Genomic DNA, 23,784 nt, shown 5'->3' with positions numbered 1-23,784 from the left:
AAAAAAAAAAAAAAAAAAAAAAAAAAAAAAAAAAAAAAACAGGTAAAGCTCAAATGAGCACAGCATGGCCCAGATGGTGTTTAAAGCTGCCCAAGTTTCTTTTATGTAACTTTCCCTTCCTAAAGTGTGTTCCAGCTGGGAATCTATTGGGCCATTAAAACTTCGTCCCTTTTATGTTTTTGTTATTCTCTCACACATGCGCACACACCCGCGCACACGCATGCGCGCACACACGGGCATAAACATGACTGGTCCAAACGTGTGGCATTAAGTCCCCGCCAGCAGAGTGGAAAGTAACTCCGCAAGGCTTTATCAACTCTCTCTCAAGCTAAACATTTTATTCAGTGGGAAGACAGAAAAACTCTGCAGGATAAATTTCTGAACAGAGAGTAAAATTCTACCCACAGATAGGAACTCTTTGTAAGGCTTTTTTTTTTTTTTTTTTTTTAAGATTTTATTTATTTATTTGACAGAGGTCACAAGTAGGCAGAGAGGCAGGCAGAGAGAGAGAGGAGGAAGCAGGCTCCCTGCTGAGCAGAGAGCCCGATGCGATGCGGGGCTCGATCCCAGGACCCTGGGACCATGACCTGAGCCGAAGGCAGAGGCCTTAACCCACTGAGCCACCCAGGTACCCCTGTAAGGCTTTTTTACCTTCTCATAGACGCCTTCCTTAAGAGGTGCAGACGCGCATTGCATTCATCTCTGGCGTGTCTCTAGGAATGTCCTCATTGAGCGGAGTGTCCCCAGCAGTGAAAATTAGCTTGGGCTCCCAGTTCCTTTGCATGCTAGCAATGTGCCTTCCTCCTGGGATTCAGCAAAGAACATGTGCTGCTACTTGTGTAAAAAGATTGTCTAGCTGGTGCAGGATGAAGGTGTATTTGATTGGGTGTGTATGTCAGGTGACAAAGGTAGGTTTCCCTGGAGCCATCAGCATCTCCTCTGTCTTTCTTTCTTCATGTCTGTCTATCTGGCTCTCTCTCTCTCTGTATATATATTTTTTTCATTTCACAACCCGACTTCTTCATATATACTCTGTGTTCGAGGAAATCCAAATTAGTTCTCATTCCCATTCCCTCCTTCTTACTTTCCTGCTTCTCTGCGTTAACGTGTGTCATTCACCTGGACTATCTGTCCCCACCTCTGCCTGTTAATATTCTATATCTTTTCACCAGCCAGTTTTTTCCATTACTATTATTTAAGGACATTTCTCCCCAACACACACCTACCTAATGATAAGCTTGGGGCCTGGGGCCACTTCAGATGCCTTTTTGTTTCCCCCAAAGCAGAAAAAACTCGAATAAGTGAATGGTGAGGCACCTGCTGGGTGCAGCTGGGACTGTCCTTGGAGAGCACTCATCGAATTTGTCTCAACGCGAAGGAATCTATTCCTAGACAAATTCAATGGAACACCTTGGCGTCCTTAGCATTATCTGCTAAACTATCTGTTTAAATCTAGGAATATTATGTAAACACTTGGATGCTGATTGTTAAATAGCCATTGCCTCGAGACCCCAAGTGATCTGTGCTTTCCGCTGCATCCCGCCCATCAGGATTCCTCTCTCTCTGTACCATAAGGCCTGGGAGAGCCAAAGCTTCTAGGACCCAGCTCCAGCGCTATGGCCACTGTCTATTCTGATTAATCTGCTCTCCTGCTGCACTGATTGTTGAATATTGACTGTTATATTTTATAGGACCCCTGCTGATATCATTGTTATAGCCAGCATGACCCCCACAGAAGGCAGCTAAAGCCAGGTCCTATTTATGGGATATGTCTGCCCTTCACTTGCACAGAGAAGAAACTAAAGGTTTGAAGAGGTGTTGGGGATCCTTGGGTATTTTCCCAGTTTGACTGTAAAAGTTAATGAAATTAGGGCCCAAACTTAAAATACAAATATAGCTATAGATATATCCTATGATAAAAATAGATATATTTTTTTATAGTGGAGTCACTAGGATATTAGATTCCATTTGAACCTCTCTGTGCTGAGCAATTGGAAGCATATTAAAGCAATTTTAAATATAAGCATTTGTTGTCTTTGCCTGTAAGATATAACTTACCTGGGAAATTAAGAGTCCAGTCTGATGTGTCCTGGGTGTATAGCCTATAAAGGTGTTTAAAACGAAAGTATATTTATTCTGCATTTAAAGATGTTTAGAGACTGCCTTGTGTGTTAATGTGTGCTCTGCGACTAACACCATTTAAACACTCTGCCCCTGCATGCATTAATGTGTGCATTGAAGGGAAGAAGAGCAAGGGATGATAAACCATTAACTGCACGATGTTCAAGTCAGATTTATCTAAGAAAGAACGGCCTAGTGCATTAATGTGAATATTCAAAGATAGATATTTATCTTAATGGACTCAGAGGTACTTACAAACAACATAATTGCCGAAGTCATTTTACAGGGCATTTATTCAGAGTGATTACATTTACTCTTACATTCTTTTATTTAAAGAATTCTACTTAAAGGTTTAAGTGAGACAGGGCTAGTGTGACCAAAGAACCATAGGTTGGTTCTTCCTGGTCTCCACTCAGCCAAGCCTCCATGATGAGAAACAAAACCTCAAATCTCTTTTTTGGCACTTACTGGACTTTTTGCAAATGGCGGTCTATCAAAATGTTAAACTGTCCCAGTATTTAGATTATTACATGATACTTGACTTAATTTAAACCTATAGCCCTGCAGGTAAGGAATCGGCCCTCTGGTGTGTGGTTGTAGAATTGAAGGGAAGTTGTCACTAGGCTTATCTGGACCAATGAGAACTAGCATATCTTGAAAGCAAATATGTTCTTGTAGAGCAACTCCCATTCTTGACAGATAGCATCTAAAAGCATTCCTGCTCCAGACACCAGCTAAGGTCGGACTTCATCATCATCTGACAAGAATGGGATGTGCTTCTCTCTTCCACTCCTATTATTTCCACCCATTAAACAGGACTCCTGACCTATCCAATTCTGGTCAAGCCATAGACATTCCCTGAGCACCTGCTACTCATTGAAACACACATGGCCCACCCAGGCTCTGGTCCAGCACTGTAGTCCTGTGGATAATTCAAAACAATATTAAATAACATTAGAATATCAACAACGTATCTCAGAATAGTAACATGTCTGAGTTGCTGATATCCATTTCAATCCACCCGACAAGAACATGAGGTGGATGTCACTGTCTGAAGTTTACAGAGGAGTGAACCAGAGTGTAGATTGCTTATGACCACCGTGGGCTCCCCTCAGGAGGTAGAGCTTATGCTTTCTGACCCCACACACAACACTTTTCCCTTGATAGTATGCTTGGCTCTGTCTGCTGCATAAGTAGCAATCAGGTAGAAGGGAAAACCTAAATCAGATGTGTATTTGAAGAAAGTACTAAGTTAGCCTGCTAAGAATATTTTATTTTTCAGCCATGGGATCAGGAAGAAGCTGCATGAAAATGTGTTGGCATTGTGTCCTAAAGAAGGATATGTAGAATCTTACCAAGTATAAATGGAATGAAATGCAGGTAGAGCTGAGTAAGGAGGGATATAAGCCAGGATATTGCCAGAACTTACCAGGCTTGTTCAAAGCCTGGCAAACATTTATTTAATAGTTGCAACAAGGAGCTGCTCACAGGCGCAAATGCTAGTGAAAGACAGTGCTGCAAAGTTACAATGGATTCCAGAGGTAGAAGATCTTGATTTTTTTTTTAAATTATTTTTTCAGTCTCGAATTCATTTGATAGGCAATGAGATAAATTTAGATCAAGAGAGTGTCACTTTGAAAGCTATGCTTTTATTCTGGCAATGCTTTCTTAGGTTCATTGAAGATAGGTAAGTGGAGGCAGGGAGTTTGATTAAAGATTCTCAAGATTCATCTGCATAAGCAACCAACCAGAGCACATAAAATAAAAACCAGAATGGCATTTTAGAGATGGCCTTCATGGCACTTGGTGCCCGGAGGTGGGATGCTTAGCAGCGAGGATTCAGAAGTGACGTTGAGGGTCCGGGCTTGTTCCTGAGGGTAATGGTGCCATAGACAGAGGTGCCATTGTGTCTGGGATAGGCAGATTGTACATACTTACAGGATATTCAAATCAAAATATATTCTGTCACTAGGGTGAAAATGTTTATCCTGGCTTATCCAACTCCAAAATGTTCTCTCCTCTCTCAAGGTCCTTTTGGACTTCCATCTGGGCCATAGAGTTGGCATATGAGAACACTGTAATCAGTGTGGAGCTTTCCAAGTCCCACTCCTGGGTATTACGAAAATGCCCCCTGGTGACTACTTGCCCACCAAAAGCAGAGAGCACTCACATGATGCCTTGCAGCTCTCTGGTTGCTCTCTATGCATTGTTCTCTCCATTTTGATTGTGTTCAGCTTCTAGTAAGAGAAAATTTGACCTGCAGTGATTGAAGAGGGGATATATTTTTGTCACTTAACAACAATCCTGGAGTCTGGAAAGTAAAAAAACTACTTGTTTGGCCTCAGATCATGCATTTAAGCAATATCAGAGTCAGCTTCTCAAGTCTTTTGTTCTTTCCCTCACCATACCAGTTTCTGATCACAAGATGGCTGCTGCTGTTCCAGATATCTCATCCAAACCCAAGGAAGAAGGGAAATAAGTGGGACCTGCCATTTCTTCCTCTTTCATTGGGAATAGAATAAGTATTTCTGGAACCGCTAATAGATTTCCTTATCTATATCACTTTGTCCGGACTGATGCCGTGTGGTCACATCTAGTTGCAAAGGAGACTTGTTTAGGCAGGTCACATTGCCAGCCCTAGAAAGGAGGAAGAATAGAATGGATATTGACAATATCTCCAACACTTATCTTTCTTGCTACAGTGTAAACACTTTGAAGGCAGGGACTGTGTTGCATCAGGCCCTGCCCCCATATTATGATATGCTTTGTGGTGTTTTTTCCCTGGAACTTTGCTGGACATATAGAGGTCTGGGAGGGGAAGAGTCTGAGGAACCAAATCCTTGACTTGTGTGCTAAGTACCTTCCTTGTCTGTTGGATCCTCTGAGCAAGCTTAGGAATGTGGGAGCTTCTGGATATATGTTAGAGAGGCTCTCTTCAGTACCTTTCAAAAAATTAAACATTAAAAAAGAAAGAAAGAATTAGAAGAAAAACAAGATTACCTTTTGGGAGGAAATCTATGCTGGTGTAAGAACAGAGTAGGGCTCAGGTGCATTCTTCAGTAATGAACGCATGAAAAGAAGCCTCTTACGTTATAAATGTGGCTTCTCTTGTTTATTGCCCAGTAATCCTGCTTTATTGATTTCTGTTTATTTCCAATCACCTAGAATGAGAGACTATGTTGCTTAGAGATCTTGATCCCTAAAAGATTGTTTAAAGCTACTCTGCTGTATTTAGTTGTTTATTTTTTTCCCTCAAAGTGATAGAATCAATATGAATACAAACAAAACACTTTTTCCTTTGCTCTCTAGAAGACTAGGGGGAAAAAATACAGAAAAGCTAAATAAAGATCCTTGGATTAAAAAAAAAAAAAAGTCCCAGCAAATGACATATTGATTTCTTTCAAAGAGTCAGAGTGTAAATTAAAAATATTCTTCTGACATAAGTTTTTAAAGATGCACTAACTCAGCAGTATTGGAATTTACTGACTTTCTCTTCCTAGAGGACCAGTTCGGAAGGGCAGCCCACTTTTCCCAACATCAGCTGGCTCCCCGGGCTCTCACTGGGAAGTTTACCTCACACTCAGTGCTGCCAAATGTCCTTGGTTCTGTATCGTGTTCTCAGTTCGTTTTTGCCCTCCACCACACTGCTGCCTGTGTACGTGTTTAAGAAAGCTGTAAAATTTTTTAGAAAATTCTGCGATCGTAGTGCTTTTTTATTTTTTTTTAAAGATTTTATTTATTTATTTATTTGACAGACAGAGATCACAAGTAGGCATAGAGGCAGGCAGAGAGAGAGAGAGGAAAGCAGGCTCCCTGCTGAGCAGGGAGCCCAATGTAGGGCTCGATCCCAGGACCCTGGGATCACAACCTGAGCTGAAGGCAGAGGCTTTAACCCACTGAGCCACCCAGGTGCCCCCATAGTGCTTTTTTAAAGTGGTTGCATTGAAAGTCTTCTTAGAATTCAAAAAAGAGGAAATAAACAGGCCTGGGACCTTATAATGAGGTATTCTCTGGACTGTTATTAAACTCCGGTGTGGGCAGATCTGGAGGTCCGGTGGGGGAGGGATGGGCACAGAAGAGCCATATCGGCAATTGGGCCGCGGGGGTTGGGGGGGCGGAGGGTGTCCTGGTGCTCTTCTCCCAAAGTACCTGTCAGAGAATAAGGCTTGTGAGGCCAGAAGTGAAGCACAAGAGACCCAGGAGCGTAAACTATTTGTCATAATCTGAGTTTCTAAAAACCACGTTAGAACCCTTTGGCCTGGCTCAAAGACATTTTGCACAGCTATTCTCAGGAGCAGCTGCAGAATTTGAGGGAACCAGTACAGAATAAAACGAAGGGGCCCCTCGTTCAAAGGACAGAAAAAAGTGGGAAAACATCAAGCTTTTTTTCCTTTCTCCACAGTCTCTCAGCTTGTTATAGGACGTTTTATTTGCTATTTAATGCCATCTTAAGTAAATAAAAATAAAAAACTTAAGTTATTGGCATGACTATTTCCACGCATCTTTATATTGCGTGAGGATAGTTTTAAATGCAAATACGAGAAGATTTAATTCGAATGCAGAATCAGCGAAATAACATAGTTCATATTTCATAGCTCACATATGCAAGTGTATATTACTCTTACTGGAAGAGTGGGGACCGCACAAAGTTAACTCACCTGTCTTTATTTCACTTTCTGTCTTCTACTGACACTCTGTACCTTCACCTTACTGATAGTAAGGTAGGATGAAAGGAAAAAATCTCTGCGTGGCCCTTTCTCTTTCTATGTTATTTTTATGTAAGTGGTTGGCTAAGACAGAGAAGTAGGAAAGGATGTGATAGGTTTCCTTGGTGGCTTAGGTTCTGAGAACCCCATTGCCTTCTCTCTGCTTTCTAAGCAGCTTTGATTCAAAGGGAAAGCATAGGCTGTGGGAGCCCCACTTCCTCAGCAGGTAACACACTTACGTGTGTTTGTATCAGAGGATATGGTATAAAACTCTCAAAGAAGGAAATGCAAAGGAGGTCAGCTTTGGACTAAGACTTTACCCATAGTCAGTCTTGTCTAGAGGGTAGAACCAACCTCCCAGGAGAAAAGGTTGGGGGAGTCGTTCAGATAAATCTGTTTGATTCAGCGTATTCCACTACATGGTGGGTCCACAGAATCATGGGTTTATGGAGAACCGAAGTCTCTGTTCGTAGATGGGGCAGCAAGGAGCAGAGCTGGACACACACATTGCAAGTGTTGGTTTCCCTGATGCACGAGCTCCATTGTCTCACTGAACTGCTCTTATAAAACAATTTCAAAAATAGAATGGTTGAGGACCTCAAGGTGGTGAGGGCAGAGCATTAAACCAAGCTCAAGGCCCTTGTGAGCGCAGAGGCCTGTGTGTCTGTCTAGGTCTCCTGACTAGGATCACACATATTTCCTAGATCCGCTCTGATGGGGGAAGAATCTCATTGCCTATAAATTAGGGGGAAATTGCTAGCCATGCTGTCCATAAAAGATGAGAAATGAATAGTCTTGGTTTTTCCCGCATGAAAGTTCTGTTGTGTTTGCTTCTGTGAATTGTTTTGAATCTGTATCCAAAATGGGATAATCCACTTAAGGTGCCTTGCAGCCTGGGAATGAGCAAGTGACATCTGTAGGCTGAGTCCATCCTGAATTTCTCAGGCAGCAGTACCTAAAGACTTTCTCTGACTTGGGATTTATGATAAAAATCAAAGAATATTTGAATCCATCTCCCGGTCTTCCTTCGTGGGAGGCTGGTATTGTCTTTTAGACATGAGTAACTTGGGGTAAACTCTCAATCAAAAGCCAAAATCCCTTTGAATGTTCCTCTCTTGGGGTTTGATACGGTGTTATTCAATGCGCTCTCACGTTCCCCTTATAGTTCTGACTCCATTTTAATGCAGATTCCCTGTAACTCCCTCTGTATTGTATTACATCAAATGTCAAATGCACAAAACTTCCTTTAACTGCTGCTGTTACTCTGACACCTGTATCTGCCTTTTCTAATATTATATTACATGGCTGAGTGGGAAATATTCTTTCCAGTACAATAAGGAAAAACAATCTTATCTTTTTGTCAGTAGAATTTTACATTCAATTCATTGCACTCCATTGTTCTGGATAAGTTTGCTCTGCCACATGTTCGATGAGTTCCAGGCTGTGCTAATATGCTGCTGCTTGTTGTGTTTATGTTGTCTTGAGCTTGCATTTCTTTCTTAGTTTCTTATTAAGCATGAACCTTTTACACTTTTAGTTTTCCAAGGTAGCGGTCCTCAGCCCTTTCCTGCATGGGCAGACATAACAGATGTTCCCATGCATTGCACACTCTTTTCTGTAAAAGTAGCTTTCTATAGACCAAAAAAAAAAAAAAAAAGTTATCTTTGTATCTAACAAAACAATATTTTTTTATTTTCCCACTTCTTTCTTTCCTGCTCATCATACCTTAATTTATCAGTGACCAAAAGTTGAGAACCGCTGCTCTTTGCTCTGGGCTGAATGGCTACCTTACATCTTTTTTGGGGAATTGCTGACCAATATCCAGGACTGGCTTTATCCTGCAGCTCATTGTTCTCCTCCAGTGTTTGGCTATTATTAAGCCTTGTTAGGCTGTGATCTCAAACTGCCAGGAAGGGCTGTTTCTCCTATGTTGAGTGGTAAGGTTAGGCTACAAAATAGAGGACCAAGACAAAAACCATCCCCACAAAGAAATATGATTCTACTTTTCCCCAAAACCCATATCTTCTCTCTGAAAAGAGAGCGAGAACATGGAGAAATAAATAATAGTACATTTTTGGTTCAAATAAAAAAAAAACCACATTGGCGCTCTCCATGATAGGGACTTTTTGTACAGAATTTTAATATCCATTAACGGATGCCTACATTATTTTTAGTCGGTTCCATTAATATTTGACCCAGTCACTTGCACCTTAAAAACAGAGGCTTGATTTTGGTGAAAATATTGGAATAAAAAGCTTACTTAGAATGGAAATACCACCATCCCCCCCCCGCCCAAAAAAAAAAGGAGAAGGAAAAGAAAAGAAAAAAGAAGACAGCAGGCTGACAAGAAGATAAGCAAGCAGGAAAGGTAAATTAGTCCTTGGAATTTCAGCTAAAATTTTGGCATTCCCTTATAATGGTTATCCCCTAAATACTCGAAACAAAGTTTCTGGTGAGAACAAGAAGTTTATAGTGGAAACACAGCCAAGCCTTTCTGATTAGCCATCCTAGAAAGAACCTGCACCAATGAGAAACATAACTATGAAAGCCAAACCTTAGGTATATATAATCAATAGGCTCCTGGTCTAAATTCCTAGAGATGGTATGTGGTTGGGTGGGTGGTTTATGGTTTTTTCTTTTCTTTTCTTTTTTTTTTTTTTTTATTTCCCCTTGCCTCCTAAATAATATGTAATTTCTCCAGGCCAAGAAATAAATTGAAAGGATTTAGAGGGATTTGCTTATCAGTGGAACACCACGTAGCATTACATTCCTCCTGCTTTTGGGAAGGTACATTGAAGTTTGGTTAATCTTCTGTGGTTCAATACTCCTCTTCCCTCTGTCAGGCTGCCTTGAACAACAGACAGATTAATCCCCCTCCTCCTCACTCTCTTCTGCCTCCTCCCTTTCCTCTCTCTTGATCCATCCTTCCTTTTTTGAGCAGATGGAAGAAATCTTAAAACTGGAAAGAAAAGAAAGAAAAAAAAAAAAAAAGATGCCACACCACATTTATTTATATAATCTGAGAAGACCTCAAGGATAGAAGGAAAGGACCCCAATCCTTGGCACAAAGTTTGGCTAAGCTTAGCTTGGTTCTTTCACTGTTAATTAAATCTTGAGTCTGCCAAGGGATTTCTTTAAAGGTGAATTCATTAGTAAAAGTTATTGTACATCATGCTGTGTTCTCATCCCGCTCCAGTATATACAGTGTGGAAAGGAAAGAGGAAGACTATGGAGAGGGAGCAGAATTTAAAGGAAGTTGGTGGTACTGTTTTGTTGGAGTCCTATACGATCTGCCTGTGAATAATCCGTTCTTGTTACAGTGAGCGCCACTGACGGACCTCACATTAACTTTATGTTTTTGTGGCTAATGGTTTAGCAGCCAGTCAGTGTTTTTGAGTTGAGCCTGGCTCAAATCCCTGTAGCCTGCGAGCCACATGAGAACAAGGACTGGGTGTGTCTGGCCCCCAGCACAGTGAGTGGCCCATCATAGGCAGTTAATAAACATGTGTTGAGGGAATGAGTCAATGTGTGCGTACTTAAAATCATCTATCAAGGACAATTTTGTTTGTTTTTTTGTGTTCAGTTTTCTTAGGGAGCTCTGGTCCGGTTAACTGAATCAGGTTACGCTGCATGCCGTGTCTGTAGCCCAGGGCACTTCTTTTTAAAGCCTTCTCATTCCATGGACATAGGAGTCACGTAAAATATGAGGACATTGATATCTGACTCAGCGAGTGATTATCTCCAGGAGTGGGAAGAGAGAAGCGAGGAAAGGATTATTTTGAAAAACCACAATACTGTGAACTCCAGGAGACAGTTTTAAAATTCACAGGGTGTTGTTCCAGTAAAGGTACATGGGCACATAGAGGTGAGGCCTGAGGGACTCTCAGAAAGCATCTTAAGTAGATGGAACTTTGTCTCTTTGTCCCCGTCGTTCAGAACCCATCTCGTGGTATGCCCCGACCTCTCACACCTGAGTATGACAAGTTCAAGCCAGGTGTTTCATTTTCTCACAATAGTGTCAGTGGCTTGTTTTGAAGATAACTATAAAGGGGGTGTTCAGAATAAAATGAGAGTATTGATAATCTCACCCATGTATCTTACCATGTTTTCAGGTTGTTTCTGTATTGGGCTTGAGTTGGAGAGAGTGACGGGGTTACTGGGAGAGAGGGCAGGGTTGAGATGACGGCTTCGCCCCAAGATCCAGGCTTTTTCTGCCTTTGGTTTGGTCTAGAAATCATCCAGGGGGAGAGAGAGAGAGAGAGAGTGTGTGTGTGTGTCAAGCAGGGGATCTGTAAGCATTAATCTAAACCAGAACTATGCGGTGGCAACAATTTGATAAAGAAAATCCTAATAGGCAAATTCAAATTGTGATGGTCAAAGTTTTTAAAATCTCATTAAAGGTTACAGGGGTACCTAGAACCTATGGGTTCTTCTTTAATCAAAAGTATCTTAGACTCCCTTTATTTCAATAGAGAATAAACATTCGTAATGAAGCTGCATGTCTCCTTCCGTCCTATGAGATGCTTTAAACCCCAGCTTTATCACGGAATAGAAGTGAGAGGCGAGAAACGAACACACCACGCATTTGAAGGAATGGAATTCTTTTTAGCATGAAGCAGCTGCAGAGATGCATAGCTGTTTTTGGTGGGACTTCAGAATATTTATGGGCCTTTCTCTTTTCCTTTTTCACTGGAAGAAAGGCGATCATCATTCTTGAGTGTGTTATTTATAATTTCATAAAGCTGTTCTGGGGCAGGACTTATTTTATCTGGCGCTTAATCGCGGTCAAATAACTGTGCTTCCAAGGAGCTGGGTGGAAAAAAATGATGATCCCCCTGAATGATTAGCCTCTTCTCAGTATAAGATAAAGGGCTGAAGGTGGGAATTGGAAGTCACAAATAGGCCTCTGGGCAGGAAGGAGGGGACATGGTGGGTCTCCCTTGAGCTCTTCTGACCACGGCAGCAGACGTTTTTCTAAATGCCAAATTAATGGATGGCCATGAAGAATGAGGGGGTGGGGGGTGCTCCTGGGAGGTAGACCCCTTCAGAGTAAATAATTAGAAGCAGGTGATTACAGGCACAATAACTCACTGGAGGAAAATGAGAAGCCAGGTCTGTGAAGCTGAGGGAATTGGAAGGTAAATATACCTATAAATTTACTTGGGTGGACAGAGTGTTTGAGCTTTCTTCTGTCCCAGTTTATTCTAAGGTAATTTATATTTAAGTAAAATTTATATTTAAATTTATTTATTAAAATAAACACAGGTAGAAAAAAAAAAAAAGAAAGGAACACAAATGCAATAAAAAGATCTTTCAAGGAAAGAATAAAGAGGGCTCCTTCCAGACAGATATTTTATTGAGAATTATTCTAAGACCCGTCTTTAGTTTTATGAATCCTAGTACGGAACCGAGTTAATTTCAACATGTGGATTAAAAATATGCGTATTTCAAAATGGGGTAGGACGGGTTATTATTTTTAATATGGAACTCGGCTAATATAGGGGGACAAAGGAATATTTTCCTCCCCTTGAGAAGGCAAGGTAAGGTCACTGATCCGTACTGTGGAGGAATGGCGCAGCCAGCCCTAAGCACTACGTTCTGAAACCGCGTGTAAGTGCTTCCAAAGGAAGGGCCACGGATGATGCCGATGAGACATGGAGAGGGGAAAAGGAAAGATATCCCATAAGACAGAATGTTAAATTCATGCTCCTTATCCAAGTTTGCAAGAACAACACGATAACTCAGGGAGCTGTCATTCTGTCAGGCTGGTGCATCTTTTCACCCCTGTCCTACTCAGAGGTGTACAAATAAACTGCTTCTTCATGCCTCGGAGCCTTTGCAAAGACTGTTGATTCCACCTGGAATGCCCTTCTCCTGCCCACAGCTCTCAGCTCTCCCCGCTTCACTGCTGCCTGTCCCTCGGGGCTCATTTCCACTTCCTCTCTGCCCAGGAGCTCTCTCTGCTCCCCTGATGTTTGCTCCCTTAGCACCTTCTGCTTACTCTTGTCATGACATTGAGTTTACTATGTCAACTTAGCCTGTTTACTTGGCCCTCTCTTCAGAGACTGGGAATTCCCAGAGCAGTGGAGCTGTGGCTTACCTGTCGCTGTATCCTTCATAAACGGCTACAGTGCTTGACACATAGGTGTTCAGCAAATATTTATGCAAGGGATAAAAGAATGAATGAAAGATGGCAAAGCACCTGATGATACCGTCGTGTATCACAGATGGTGGGTCTGAGAGTCCAGCCACGATCAAACTGTTTGGTTTGGAGGTGGTCACAGACCTATTCATTCTTGATGGCCTTCTAGATAATGTAGATATTGGACTTGTGGGAACTGTAATATGTAAACACTTCAAGCTTAATCACAGGGAATTATGAGAGCTTTAGACAATCATTGTGAAGAAAAATAATAGGAAGATGGCAGAGAAAGTGCTTTGGTAAGCATTCCCAGCATAACATTAAGAATAGAAGAACTTCAGGGGCACCTGGGTGGCTCAGTGGGTTAAGCCTTTGCCCTAGGGTCAGGTCATGATCTCAGGGTCCTGGGATTGAGCCCTGCATCATGCTCTCTGCTCAGCAGGGAGCCTGCTCCCCCCCGCCCCGCCCTGCCTGCCGCTCTGCCTACTTATGATCTCTCTCTCCCTCTCTGTCAAATAAATAAATAAAATATTTAAAAGAAAAAAAAGAATAGAAGAACTTCTAAAGCACTATTATTCCTTGAAGGAGCATGGATGGTGGGCAGTTAAAAGTAGCGGATGTCACTACAAATGTCCACGCCCCAGTTATTATGATACTAAGATGTGGATATGTGTCAGCTATGTAACATGAAGTCTGAATATAATAAGTGCTTAATAAGTGGAAAATATTAGTAGTAGGCATAATTATGGAAAGTTCAAATATATTTTTCCTCTCAAGAGTGCTAATTGGTCTTTTTTCTAGAATTGTAAGTAATTATGAAAAACAGATATGATTGTAGGAAAATACACATATACACAACCTAGGGCTCCCACATTTTATTTAAGGACCAAAGTTCATAGTTTCCTTCTAGTCATAGTAATTATGTCCTGAGTCTTTGTGTATCTGCAACAGTGAAGCATAATTCACTAGCCATGGGAACCAGTAGTCAAAAAAGCATGCCTCTTTTCCCAAAGTTCCATGTTAGAACCTGAATTTACTTATATTTGGGGAAGGACACAGACAGGAAAATTAAAGAGCCATGAAAAGAAAGCCTTCAATTTTCTGAGAGTAATGTGGAAACAAATTGTTCTTACTTTAGGATGGGGTTCTAAGTGCATAGCATCCAAAAGCTTTTGGTTTGCAATTTTGAGGTTTTTTATATGGCAGGGAGGGAAGTAGTTAAAAAAAAATTAATCCCTAAGTATAGTGTTCTAAATCCTGAGTCCTTTGTAAATCAAAGCTTGCTGCCCCTGGCAGAGCGAGAATTTCTGAGACGCAGTGCTCTGTGGCAGGCACGGCGGTGTCAGATGCCAGGTTCTCCAGGCAAACATTGGTTACTGTGTTGGGAAATGAGGGGATTGAGATGTTTGTAATGGCTTTGGGAATTTCATTGGCAGTGGCTGTAATTGGTGATGATGAGGTTTGAGAGACAGAAAGGAAGGGGATGGATTCAAATAAAACCCACACAGATTGTCTGGACCCAGAGCCATGGGAAACAGATTATCTTCCAGTGATTTTTAAGCTCTCTTGGCATCTCTATGAGTATATTTTTCTTGATCACTCTTTATGGCAGATGCAACCAGAGAAAATGAATTAAAATGGAGGTAATGAATTATCGGCAGCGAAGAACAGTTCTAATGGGGATGAATCATTGAAGGAAGAATACATAGGCGGATAGCAACTTTATTTAAACTAAGAGTGGCAACTAGGCTTGGAAGTGCTGTTACTGATTGAGAGATTGATTGCTTGACTTCGTTTTAGGTAACGTTTAGTGAGCTTGCCCCTTACGCCAGGAACACAGCTTCACTTTTTCTTTCCTTAAAGATTTATTTACTTATTTGAGAGAGAGAGAAAGAATGCAGGGGGTGGAGAGAGACAGAATCTCAAGCTGACTCCCCACTGAGCTCGGAGCCTGACCCGGGACTCAATCTCACGACCCCGAGATCATGACCTGACCCAAAACTAAGAGTCAGACACTCAACCAACTGAGCCACCCAGACACATCCCCAGAACTTAACTTTTAACATTACACTTCATGACAAGAAACTGTGTTTATCCCAATTTACAGATGGAAAAATGGAGGCTTGGAAAGAGGAAGTAATACACACACACACACAAACACACACCATCTCTATGACTATAAGTGTAGGAGCTGGGAGTCACAGCTGTGCTCTATGGGGAGTCAGTCCTGCTTATTCCATGCTCTGCTAGATGGCCTGCCGTCGACCATCCTTGGAGTCTAATCCCTATTCGGGGGGCTAAATGTGTTTCTGTTGCCTGGGAGGAACATTATATGCATATAGAAGATCCGCAGAAATCAGACCTCTGGGAAGTAGTGTACCGCGCCACTTAACTGGGGGAAAAGGCCGTGAAACTGTTGAAGAGCGTATCTGTGGGGTCTGCAGTGGTGGTTGGGCCCATGTTGGGGACAGAAGTGGAGGTACTGTTGGGGACACAGTCACCCAAACCACACAGCTTCAGGGAATAAATAGCATAGTATTAGAGGAGGCAGAGGGACGCTGAGAGGAATATAGTAAATATCCTTCAATCTCAGAGTCTAGTACTCTCCTTGGTAAAAAAAAAAAAAATAAAACTCTATATCATATCTCTGGCTAATCAAAATTCATATAACTTTCTTAGAATTTGCTTTCAGTTCTTGTGATGAGTTCACTAGATTGGTTTTCACTCAATACTAGGACCCTGAGCCAGTTTTGGCACATACGGGCCATTTCTCAAGGTCCTTGTAATGAAGTCACCAACAATTAATTTCCAATTGATTACCTTTAGAAGTATATTCTCAACCTCTTTTTTTATCACCACCCTCTAAGGAGTTTTTTAGACCATTTCTTCCCCTAATTGCCCTTCTCCCATAAAATTTTAATACCACTGCTAGACTGTATATTTGTTTAAGTACTGTAAGCTTTTGGCAGGTCAAAAAGTATTTTCAGATCTAAGATCCATTCCCTCAAACACCCAAAACAATTGTTGCTGCCTTATGAGCGGTTTTACCTGAATGGATAAGTCATGCTTTCGAATTACCCCACAGTGATGGGGACCCTTCCAAAAAGGCTGTTTGCCTCCTGTGATTGCCTTCTGCAGTCCAGCAGTGAACGTGTATCCCCTTACAACCTCCCTTCCGTAAGTAACCGAAAGTGGGCATGCAGAAAGCTCAGTTACAACAAGAAACTCCAAGGAGGCATGCTCGCCTTGTTTCTAACACAAATCAGGGTGACTCTGGGACACAACTGCCAGCTTCGGTTGCTGGAAATGAAATGCACCCTTCAGTCATGTCTAATTGAAAACAAAAAACAAAAAACAAAAAAAGTATGTTTGAAAATTCTTTTTCTTTTAACTTTAAGGAGGAGCAGGGTTGAAGTATCTCTCTGTCAAATGTGGAATAACAATCAATAACAGTGTTTAAGGCACCTCTCCTCTACCACTGTCAAGTGAAATCAACGACCTAGTGGGATTTTTCTATTGTTCTTTGTTGCGTCCAGTAATTCTGTGCTTCGTGTGTATATTTCAAAAAGGAAGTGGTCTGGGAATGCTAAGCATATGGGTGGTCACGTGCATTGGTCTGCTTGCAACCAAGTACTACACACTGAATGGCTTCAACAACAGAAATTTATTTTCTCACCGTTGTGGAAGCTAGAAGGCAGAGGTCAAGGTGTGAGCAGGGTTTTGTTGTTGTTGTTGTTGTTGTTTCCCCTGAGGACTCTTTCCTTGGCTTATGGATGGCTGTCTTCTCCCTGTGCCTTCACCCATCCCTTCTGTGCATGTCTATGTCCTAATCTCATCTTTTTATTGAGGACCGCAGGCATAGTGGGTTTGGCTCACCCTAGTGATCTCATTTTAACACAGACCCTATCTCCAAAAACTAGTCCTATTCGGAGGTACTGGGGGGTTAGAACTGCAGCATATGAATTTTGGAGGACACGGTTCAGTCCAAATCTAACACCATGGAGGAAGGGTATAAAAGGAGCTTATGTGAACCACAAATGCAGACTTTGACTAAGAGCTATCTGTTCAAATCCTTACTGTTTCTTTTGAGTTCTGTGTCTTCTGAACTTAAATTCTCCTTAAAACTCTGTCCCAAAGGACCGTTATGAGAAGTATATCTGATTAGTTAATAACAGTTATAACAAATAAATACATATACATGTCTAGCTCAGCATCTGGCTTCTAATTTCTCTTTCTTCTTGAATATGGATTCAGACTTCAATGCATTGGGAATAATAAAACTAAGCAAGTCACTTAATATTATTAATATCAAGAGGGGGAAAGAAAGGAGTTTATTGAACAACTATTATATACTGAGTACTCCTATGCACATACTAGGACAAAAATTTGTTTTTTATGTAAGATCTGTAGATTAATTATTCAATAGTGTTAATTGTGCATGCAATTTCTGTCAGGTACAGAAAACAGTCTTCTCGCCGTCTGTGCAGCAAAGGCCCTTCTTAGTACCCATTCCCAGTTTTCCGTATTTCTTGCAGTGGATTCCCTGGCATTGGGAGGTTTCTACAGGATCCAATAGGAAAAAAAAAAAAAAAAAAAAGTGTCACAAGTTGAATTACTGTTGTGGCAACCAGATTTTTTTCTGCTGTCGACAGAAACATTCTTACCTGTGTCCGGAGGCTGTCATGTGGTATTTCTCTGCTGGCCTACATTACTAATTCAGCTAATTGCAGCAATTACATGAAGAGATCGCTGCTAGCAACAAAAGCCATTATGCTGTTCCTGAACAGACTGCATTCCACAGCATTCATTAATTACGCCTGCCTATAGATTCACAACCACCAAATCATACACTTAAGACCACACACCATATGCACTGAAACCCTCTCAAAGTTTGCAGTGCCTTTCCATGCTGGCTTGCACTCTTATAGGGCCCACCATTTGTATAACCCTCCTCTTGCCCTTCAGATTCTCAAAATTGAAATCAAAATCAGAATAGAGTCAGGCTGTACAATGTGACTTACAGGGATGGGATAGTCTTGAGCCTCCTGGAACCACCTGGAGTCATTCAGCTTTTCATAAAGTCCACACAGGTTGTCTGAACCCTTCGCCATTCACAGCTGCATAAGAGTTTTAAATGCTCTATCCTCCAGCATGCTCTCTTTAGAGAAGAGAAACACAATAATGATGGGAAGCAGGACATCGTGATAAGTCTTTGATCCTTCTGTTCATTGGTTTCCTTATCTCTCCCTCTCTTCTCTCTTCCCCTTCCCCCTACCCCATTATTTTTCCTTTGACACACACAGCCAACATCAGATGACCTTGTTTCATCTGCTGAATGTTCAAGCGATGACGAAGACTTCATTGAATGTGAGCCGAGTACAGGTAGGTTAGGTCAGTCTTGTTTTGCTTGCTTTATTTTTACATTTGCAAAAAAACAATACATACATATATGTGAATATACATGTGTTTTATATATATAATAGTGTGTTAATGTATTTCCTATATCTATATATGTATAAGCATACATATATAAATATTAATATATAATCCAAAGCATCAAATCCCATGGAAGGAGCAGATAAGAAGCCAGGGAAATTTAACATCAGTTCCTGACACCCAAAGAAAAATCTATGGTGTACCACTTAACATTGAGCAATTGGGCACCCAGATTAACTATGGGACCAGGAAAAGTACAGCAACCCTGGCGACTATGAAATTGACAAAGGGTGGTGGGGGCATGAAGATATCCATATCGGAATAACATCAAAACACCATGAACCCAGACAGGAGCTATAAAGATCATTTAAACGTCCTGAAATGTTTCTGAGCCTGTGTGGAAAACAAAATAAAACCAGAAACTCAACCCAAACAACAAAAATGAAACAACAACAACAACAAAAATAAAAAGAAAACACGATTTCCATGGGATTGCAACAGCAGTTAACATGGTATTATATTTATACTAATTTTGTTCATTCTGCGTTTAGAGAATTGTGCAGTAATATAGCATAGGAAACACAAAATTAGTACGGAACCATGCCATGTCAACGGCTGAGATGCTTCAAAATGTATCTACTGTGCTGAAGTTAAGAGGACTTTGGCCACTCGAGGCTTCAGTGTGTTACCCATTCGCACCCGGATACATTTTGATATTTTATGGTCTTTCTTTATAGTGAGCTATATATTGTCCAGCAGGCAACTGCAGTCCCTGATTATTTCCTATCAATTTTTCCAAGTCGTCTGTTTTGAGACTTGCTATAAGTTAACATTTATATATCTATATAATAGAGAACAGATATCATCGAATTTCTGTGTATGTTTAATAGAATTAAAAGCTGGAGTTGGGTTAGGATCTTATTTCTGCAAAGGCTGAGAGAAATAAATAGAATATTCTAGTTGTTTCTTTGGGTTGTCTTATTTTTTTTTTTTCTTAAAAAAAAAAAGGTGAGCCATGAAACATTTTCTTTTGCTTAATTCTAGAGAAATTCAAGGTTTGTGAAAAAAATATGTAACAAAAGTAAAAACCTTCCATTTCTTACCCCAAGATGATTTATGGTTTTTTTGTTTTGTTTTGTTTTGTTTGTTTGGTTGGTTGGGTTTTTTTTTGTTTGTTTTTTTCTTCTTTTCAAATTTTGTTGAAGTTCTGACTGGTATCTTGCAAGTGGCTTTGAATCAAGGAAGTTCTGTGGGTTGCTATTTTTAGCATTACATGGGGACATAATAATAGGTAGGGCCTTTTGGAATATGACCTGTTCCTTTAGGAGCTCAGTTGTATAGAAGGAAAGTAACTCTGGCGTGGTGGTCAGAATTTTTCAGATTATTAGATAATAATCTTGATGTACTACATGAGGTTTTAATAACACTGGAAGGCAGATACATCCAGTCTATACCAGAATTGGGTATCATCACTCATTAATTCATCCATTCATTAATTCAGTAAATATTTCTGAGCACTAGGACAGGATATAGTATATCTCTAGCATTGAGGCCTTCCTGTCCTACTGATTTCCATAAGCAAGCTATTGGAAAATAGAATTAGGAGCTTTGTTACCTAAATTTCCTCTCCAAAATAATTCAGTTCAGCAAATATTTTTTGAGTTAACTATATGTTAGGCAGGTAACAGATATTAGGAATTCAGATATGAATCTGTCATGACCCCTAAGATATGTATTAAAGTAACTGATTTCGTGGCCAATAGTTTAAGATACCTAGACTTTACATTGAATTTTTTGTTCATCCTTTCTCTGGTTATCTTGCTTTCATAGCAGTAATATCTGTATAGATGCAACATTATGGTTCAAAACTGGATTTTTAGTCTTTTTACAAAAATTAAGGCTTGGCCATTACAAAATATTGCCACTGTCTCCCGCTACTACCTTCCTGCCTCCTACGCGTGGTCATCACCATAGCAACCTCCCTAATAAAACAGAGGGCTTTTCCAGATCTGCTTCACAAGGTCTACAGCTCCAGGTTGTGGGTGTATATTGCCATTTGGTATTGAACTCGAATGGGCCCAAACCTGAATGGCTCCAAACTAAGTCCATTTGCTTTTTTTTTTAGTGGCTGCACAGGTGTTTCATCTGATTCAAAAGCAGAGGACAGAAATTCAATGCCAGTATTTCTTGAGTAATATAATTACATGGGGCAGGTGGGAGAAAAAGGCAGGTTTTAAAACAATCTGTTGTGTTTAGCAAGGGGGTGTGGGAGGGGGTTATATAAATAAGGTAAGTGACACAGTGTTGGCCCTGAAGGAACTAACATGATTCCCTCTGCCTGGGACTATTCAACTCCTCACATTGGAAGAACAAGTATTTCTTCTTTCTCAATTTATTTATTCCATAAAGTATTCCTGATAAGTGATTCAGATATACACGGAAATACGTTAGAGGCATATTTAATACAGGAAGGAGATAGATATTCCTACTGACACAGAGGTTTTACCCTGGGGGCCTGATTAACACTGATGAAGGTTATAAGCATAGAGATACTGAGGCTTCTTTTGTATTCTATGAGAAATACCTCCATAGCCTTCACATCTTCCCCGAACAATCTAGATTTAAAAATCAGAAAAATTTAAACCAGTTATTTCTGGAGCTAGGTTTTGCCTTGTCAAAAGAGAAATCTTCCGTTGCTCATACAGCAACAAATAATGGTGAGGTTTAGATTACTTTGACATAATTTGTTAGTCTGAGATTCTGTGTGAATACGGAGGTTACAATTCTGGGTTTGAACATTCTAACTCACTGCCTCAGTTTCTCAAATTTTACGCTTTTCCAGACCAGATGTTTGATGGAAATGTACTAAATGTGGTTAATTACCCAGGCCTTGTTTCATTTTACTTAACAACGACCTTTTCTTCTCTCAATTTGTTAGCCAGTGGAGGATTTTCTAGCTTTCTCAGTTATTTAGGTTCATTAAAACTCTCATTTTTCATAAAATTGAATAGATTAGTATATGCTCTATTCAACAACTTTTGTTTTCATGTGAGCATCAGATTTTTAATGGACTTGTTTTTCTTAACATAATCTTTGCTAAGTGAGAATGGGCTTTCCATCTCCTGGTTTTGAATCAGATGTAAGCAATTGCCTTTCACACCCACAACCTGCATTGACACTTAGGGATCGCCGTCCTTTGTAGAACTCAATCAGATCATCTTAAGGACCACTTAAATTTTTTTGGAGTTTGGCTGATGATAGTCTAGAAATCTTAAATCCAGTGAGTGTAAAATACTCTCTGGTTATAATGAGCAAGAAACAAATTAAAAAAATAAAAACCCGAGGCCATGAGAGCAAGTCAGAAAGTGAAAGCTCCAGGAGTATGTTTATATTGAATTTATATGACACTCAAAATACCTCAGAATCTTAGGTTAAGATTGGAGATTTTTTGTATCTCTAACTTCATCTTCCCTTAAAGACCTAAATATTAACAGGTGTTAACCTGTTGAATTATTTAAAATACATGATGCCATGCAAATAAATTTCACCTCAGAAACCCATATTTCTTCTTCTTCAAAAAAGAATTCTCTACTTTTTTTAACGAGTCACAGGTCAAACTGCATTTTCTGAACATTTACATGGAGAAACCAGCATTGAAACTTTATAAAATCATAACAAAGATACCTGCATTAAATGAACATATTCACAAGAATATTTGAATAACCAAGTACCTAAAATTGAGGGTCAGGATTTTAATTTTCCTAATTTGTACACATGGATTATATTCCCCGCAAAAGAAGTTGGTGTCTGTTTAATATTTCAGACTTGTCTCTTCGCAAACAAATTCTTTCCTTCCCAAGTATGCTTCTATTGATATGAAATTGTGCAGTGAATTAATGTTTCATTGTTCTCACCTCTTTGGATGCAACAACAACAACAAAAAATAAGCTGGGGAGGATTCATGTGACCACTAGAAAATGGGATTATTGATAAATGATATGGGAAATCAAATTACAATTAAGATCTTTAGTAAATTCACGTTTGTGATCTAAAAGATGGGAACTGATTCTGATATATAGAGAAATTGACAAAATTCACTTCCCAAATGGAAAAGAAATCTCTCCCTTCCCCGGTCTAGACCTCCACTGTCTATGTCTCTGGAAGTAGAAATACTGTGATCACAGGTTAGCTCTTGTGTAATTGAAAATTATCAGCCTTCTGAATTCTATATATTTATAGTCTCAGTATCTTAAAGTACTGAAGGCTGGGGTCAAAGAGCAGAGATTAAAAAAAAGAAGAAGAACAAGAAATGCCTTTTACACCTGAGAAATGGGCATGACAGCAATTAACCATATTGATTATCCAGCCATTACACAAGGATACATTTTTCTGGTTGTCAATTAGCCAGGTTTTTTGCTTCTACTTTTGTTAAAACGGTTCTTGATCAAATCTCAAGGGACAGTCCTCCCACAAGAGGGCAGACAGTAAAAAGGAAGTAAGGATGAATCACATCCACCCATCAATAGACTGTGCTAAACAACTTTCATAATGGTGGGATTGAGGGAGATGTTTAAACTACTGGCAGTAATTTGAGATCACAAAATAATTACTATCCCCAGAGTGATTCTCAGATGTATTTTCACTCCTGAAATCCACAGCCCTCACATTTGCATTAGGTGTTATTGCTACTTTGTTCCTCTTTGTTAGTCACACAATAATATTCAGCCCGGTGTGGGTGAAATTTAAATTTGGCAAAACACCAAGAGCATAGCCTTACTGTGTTCTCCAGGTTGAACTGGGTTCCTAATCTTTATCAGTTTGAGATTCCTCAATATTTATAAGATGAAAATCTGGCACTGAATTGTTAATAACTCACGAAATCCTGAAGGTTCTTATTTGCTGAATCACCATAGAAAATGCAGCTGAAATGTTAAGACAATAACTGATTTTGGGTCAGAATGATAAGAATTATTTTTCAGAATCCACAGATTAAAAAAAAAACCCTATATGTGCTGGTCATTGGCTTTAAACAGGATATTTGTAGTCTTATGTGTTTATAGAAATATACCCTGTCATTAACGTTTTCGGCAAGCCTAAAGCATGAGCAACTTACACATTTTTATTACAAAGAAATGGATTTTAATTTAATTTTAGAAAGACTTTTCTACATGGAAATATGGACTAATGACATAATGATTCTATTTGCAGTCTTGAGTTTCCATACGGAAAGATTTTTATAAAATTAAATAAAATTCAGTGTATAGTAGAATAGTAAATGCCCAAATAAAATGCCTTAGGAGTGTTTGAGTGTCTAGGATCCACCTTGAAGCTCAAGTCTACTTTAAAACACTTTTAATAAAGGGATAATGAAGTAATCTC

The 23,784-nt window shown here is 40.0% G+C and overlaps 1 protein-coding gene across 35 annotated transcripts in view; it reads left to right on the top strand.

Annotated features, from left to right (window-relative positions):
- Nucleotides 1-23,784, top strand: part of NRXN3 (neurexin 3) — a 1,559,048-nt gene that overhangs the window by 1,490,613 nt on the left and 44,651 nt on the right. For 25 of the 35 annotated variants that reach the window (XR_009399186.1, XM_059373628.1, XM_059373609.1 and 22 more), the window contains one exon: nucleotides 18,273-18,351. Coding sequence is in view for 31 of the 35 variants with exons in the window: in XM_059373628.1 (XP_059229611.1) it covers nucleotides 18,273-18,351 (79 nt within the window). In the remaining 4 variants the exon portion in view is untranslated. Of the gene's footprint in view, nucleotides 1-18,272; nucleotides 18,361-23,784 lie in introns of all 35 variants that reach the window. The other 10 variants (XR_009399188.1, XR_009399187.1, XR_009399185.1 and 7 more) reach the window with 1 other exon arrangement.

The sequence above is a fragment of the Mustela nigripes genome, chromosome 13 (genome assembly GCF_022355385.1).
Source record: "Mustela nigripes isolate SB6536 chromosome 13, MUSNIG.SB6536, whole genome shotgun sequence".
Taxonomy (NCBI): Eukaryota; Metazoa; Chordata; class Mammalia; order Carnivora; family Mustelidae; genus Mustela; species Mustela nigripes.
The sequence above is the reverse complement of the archived record's forward strand: the minus strand, read 5'-3'. Positions and strand labels throughout refer to the sequence as shown.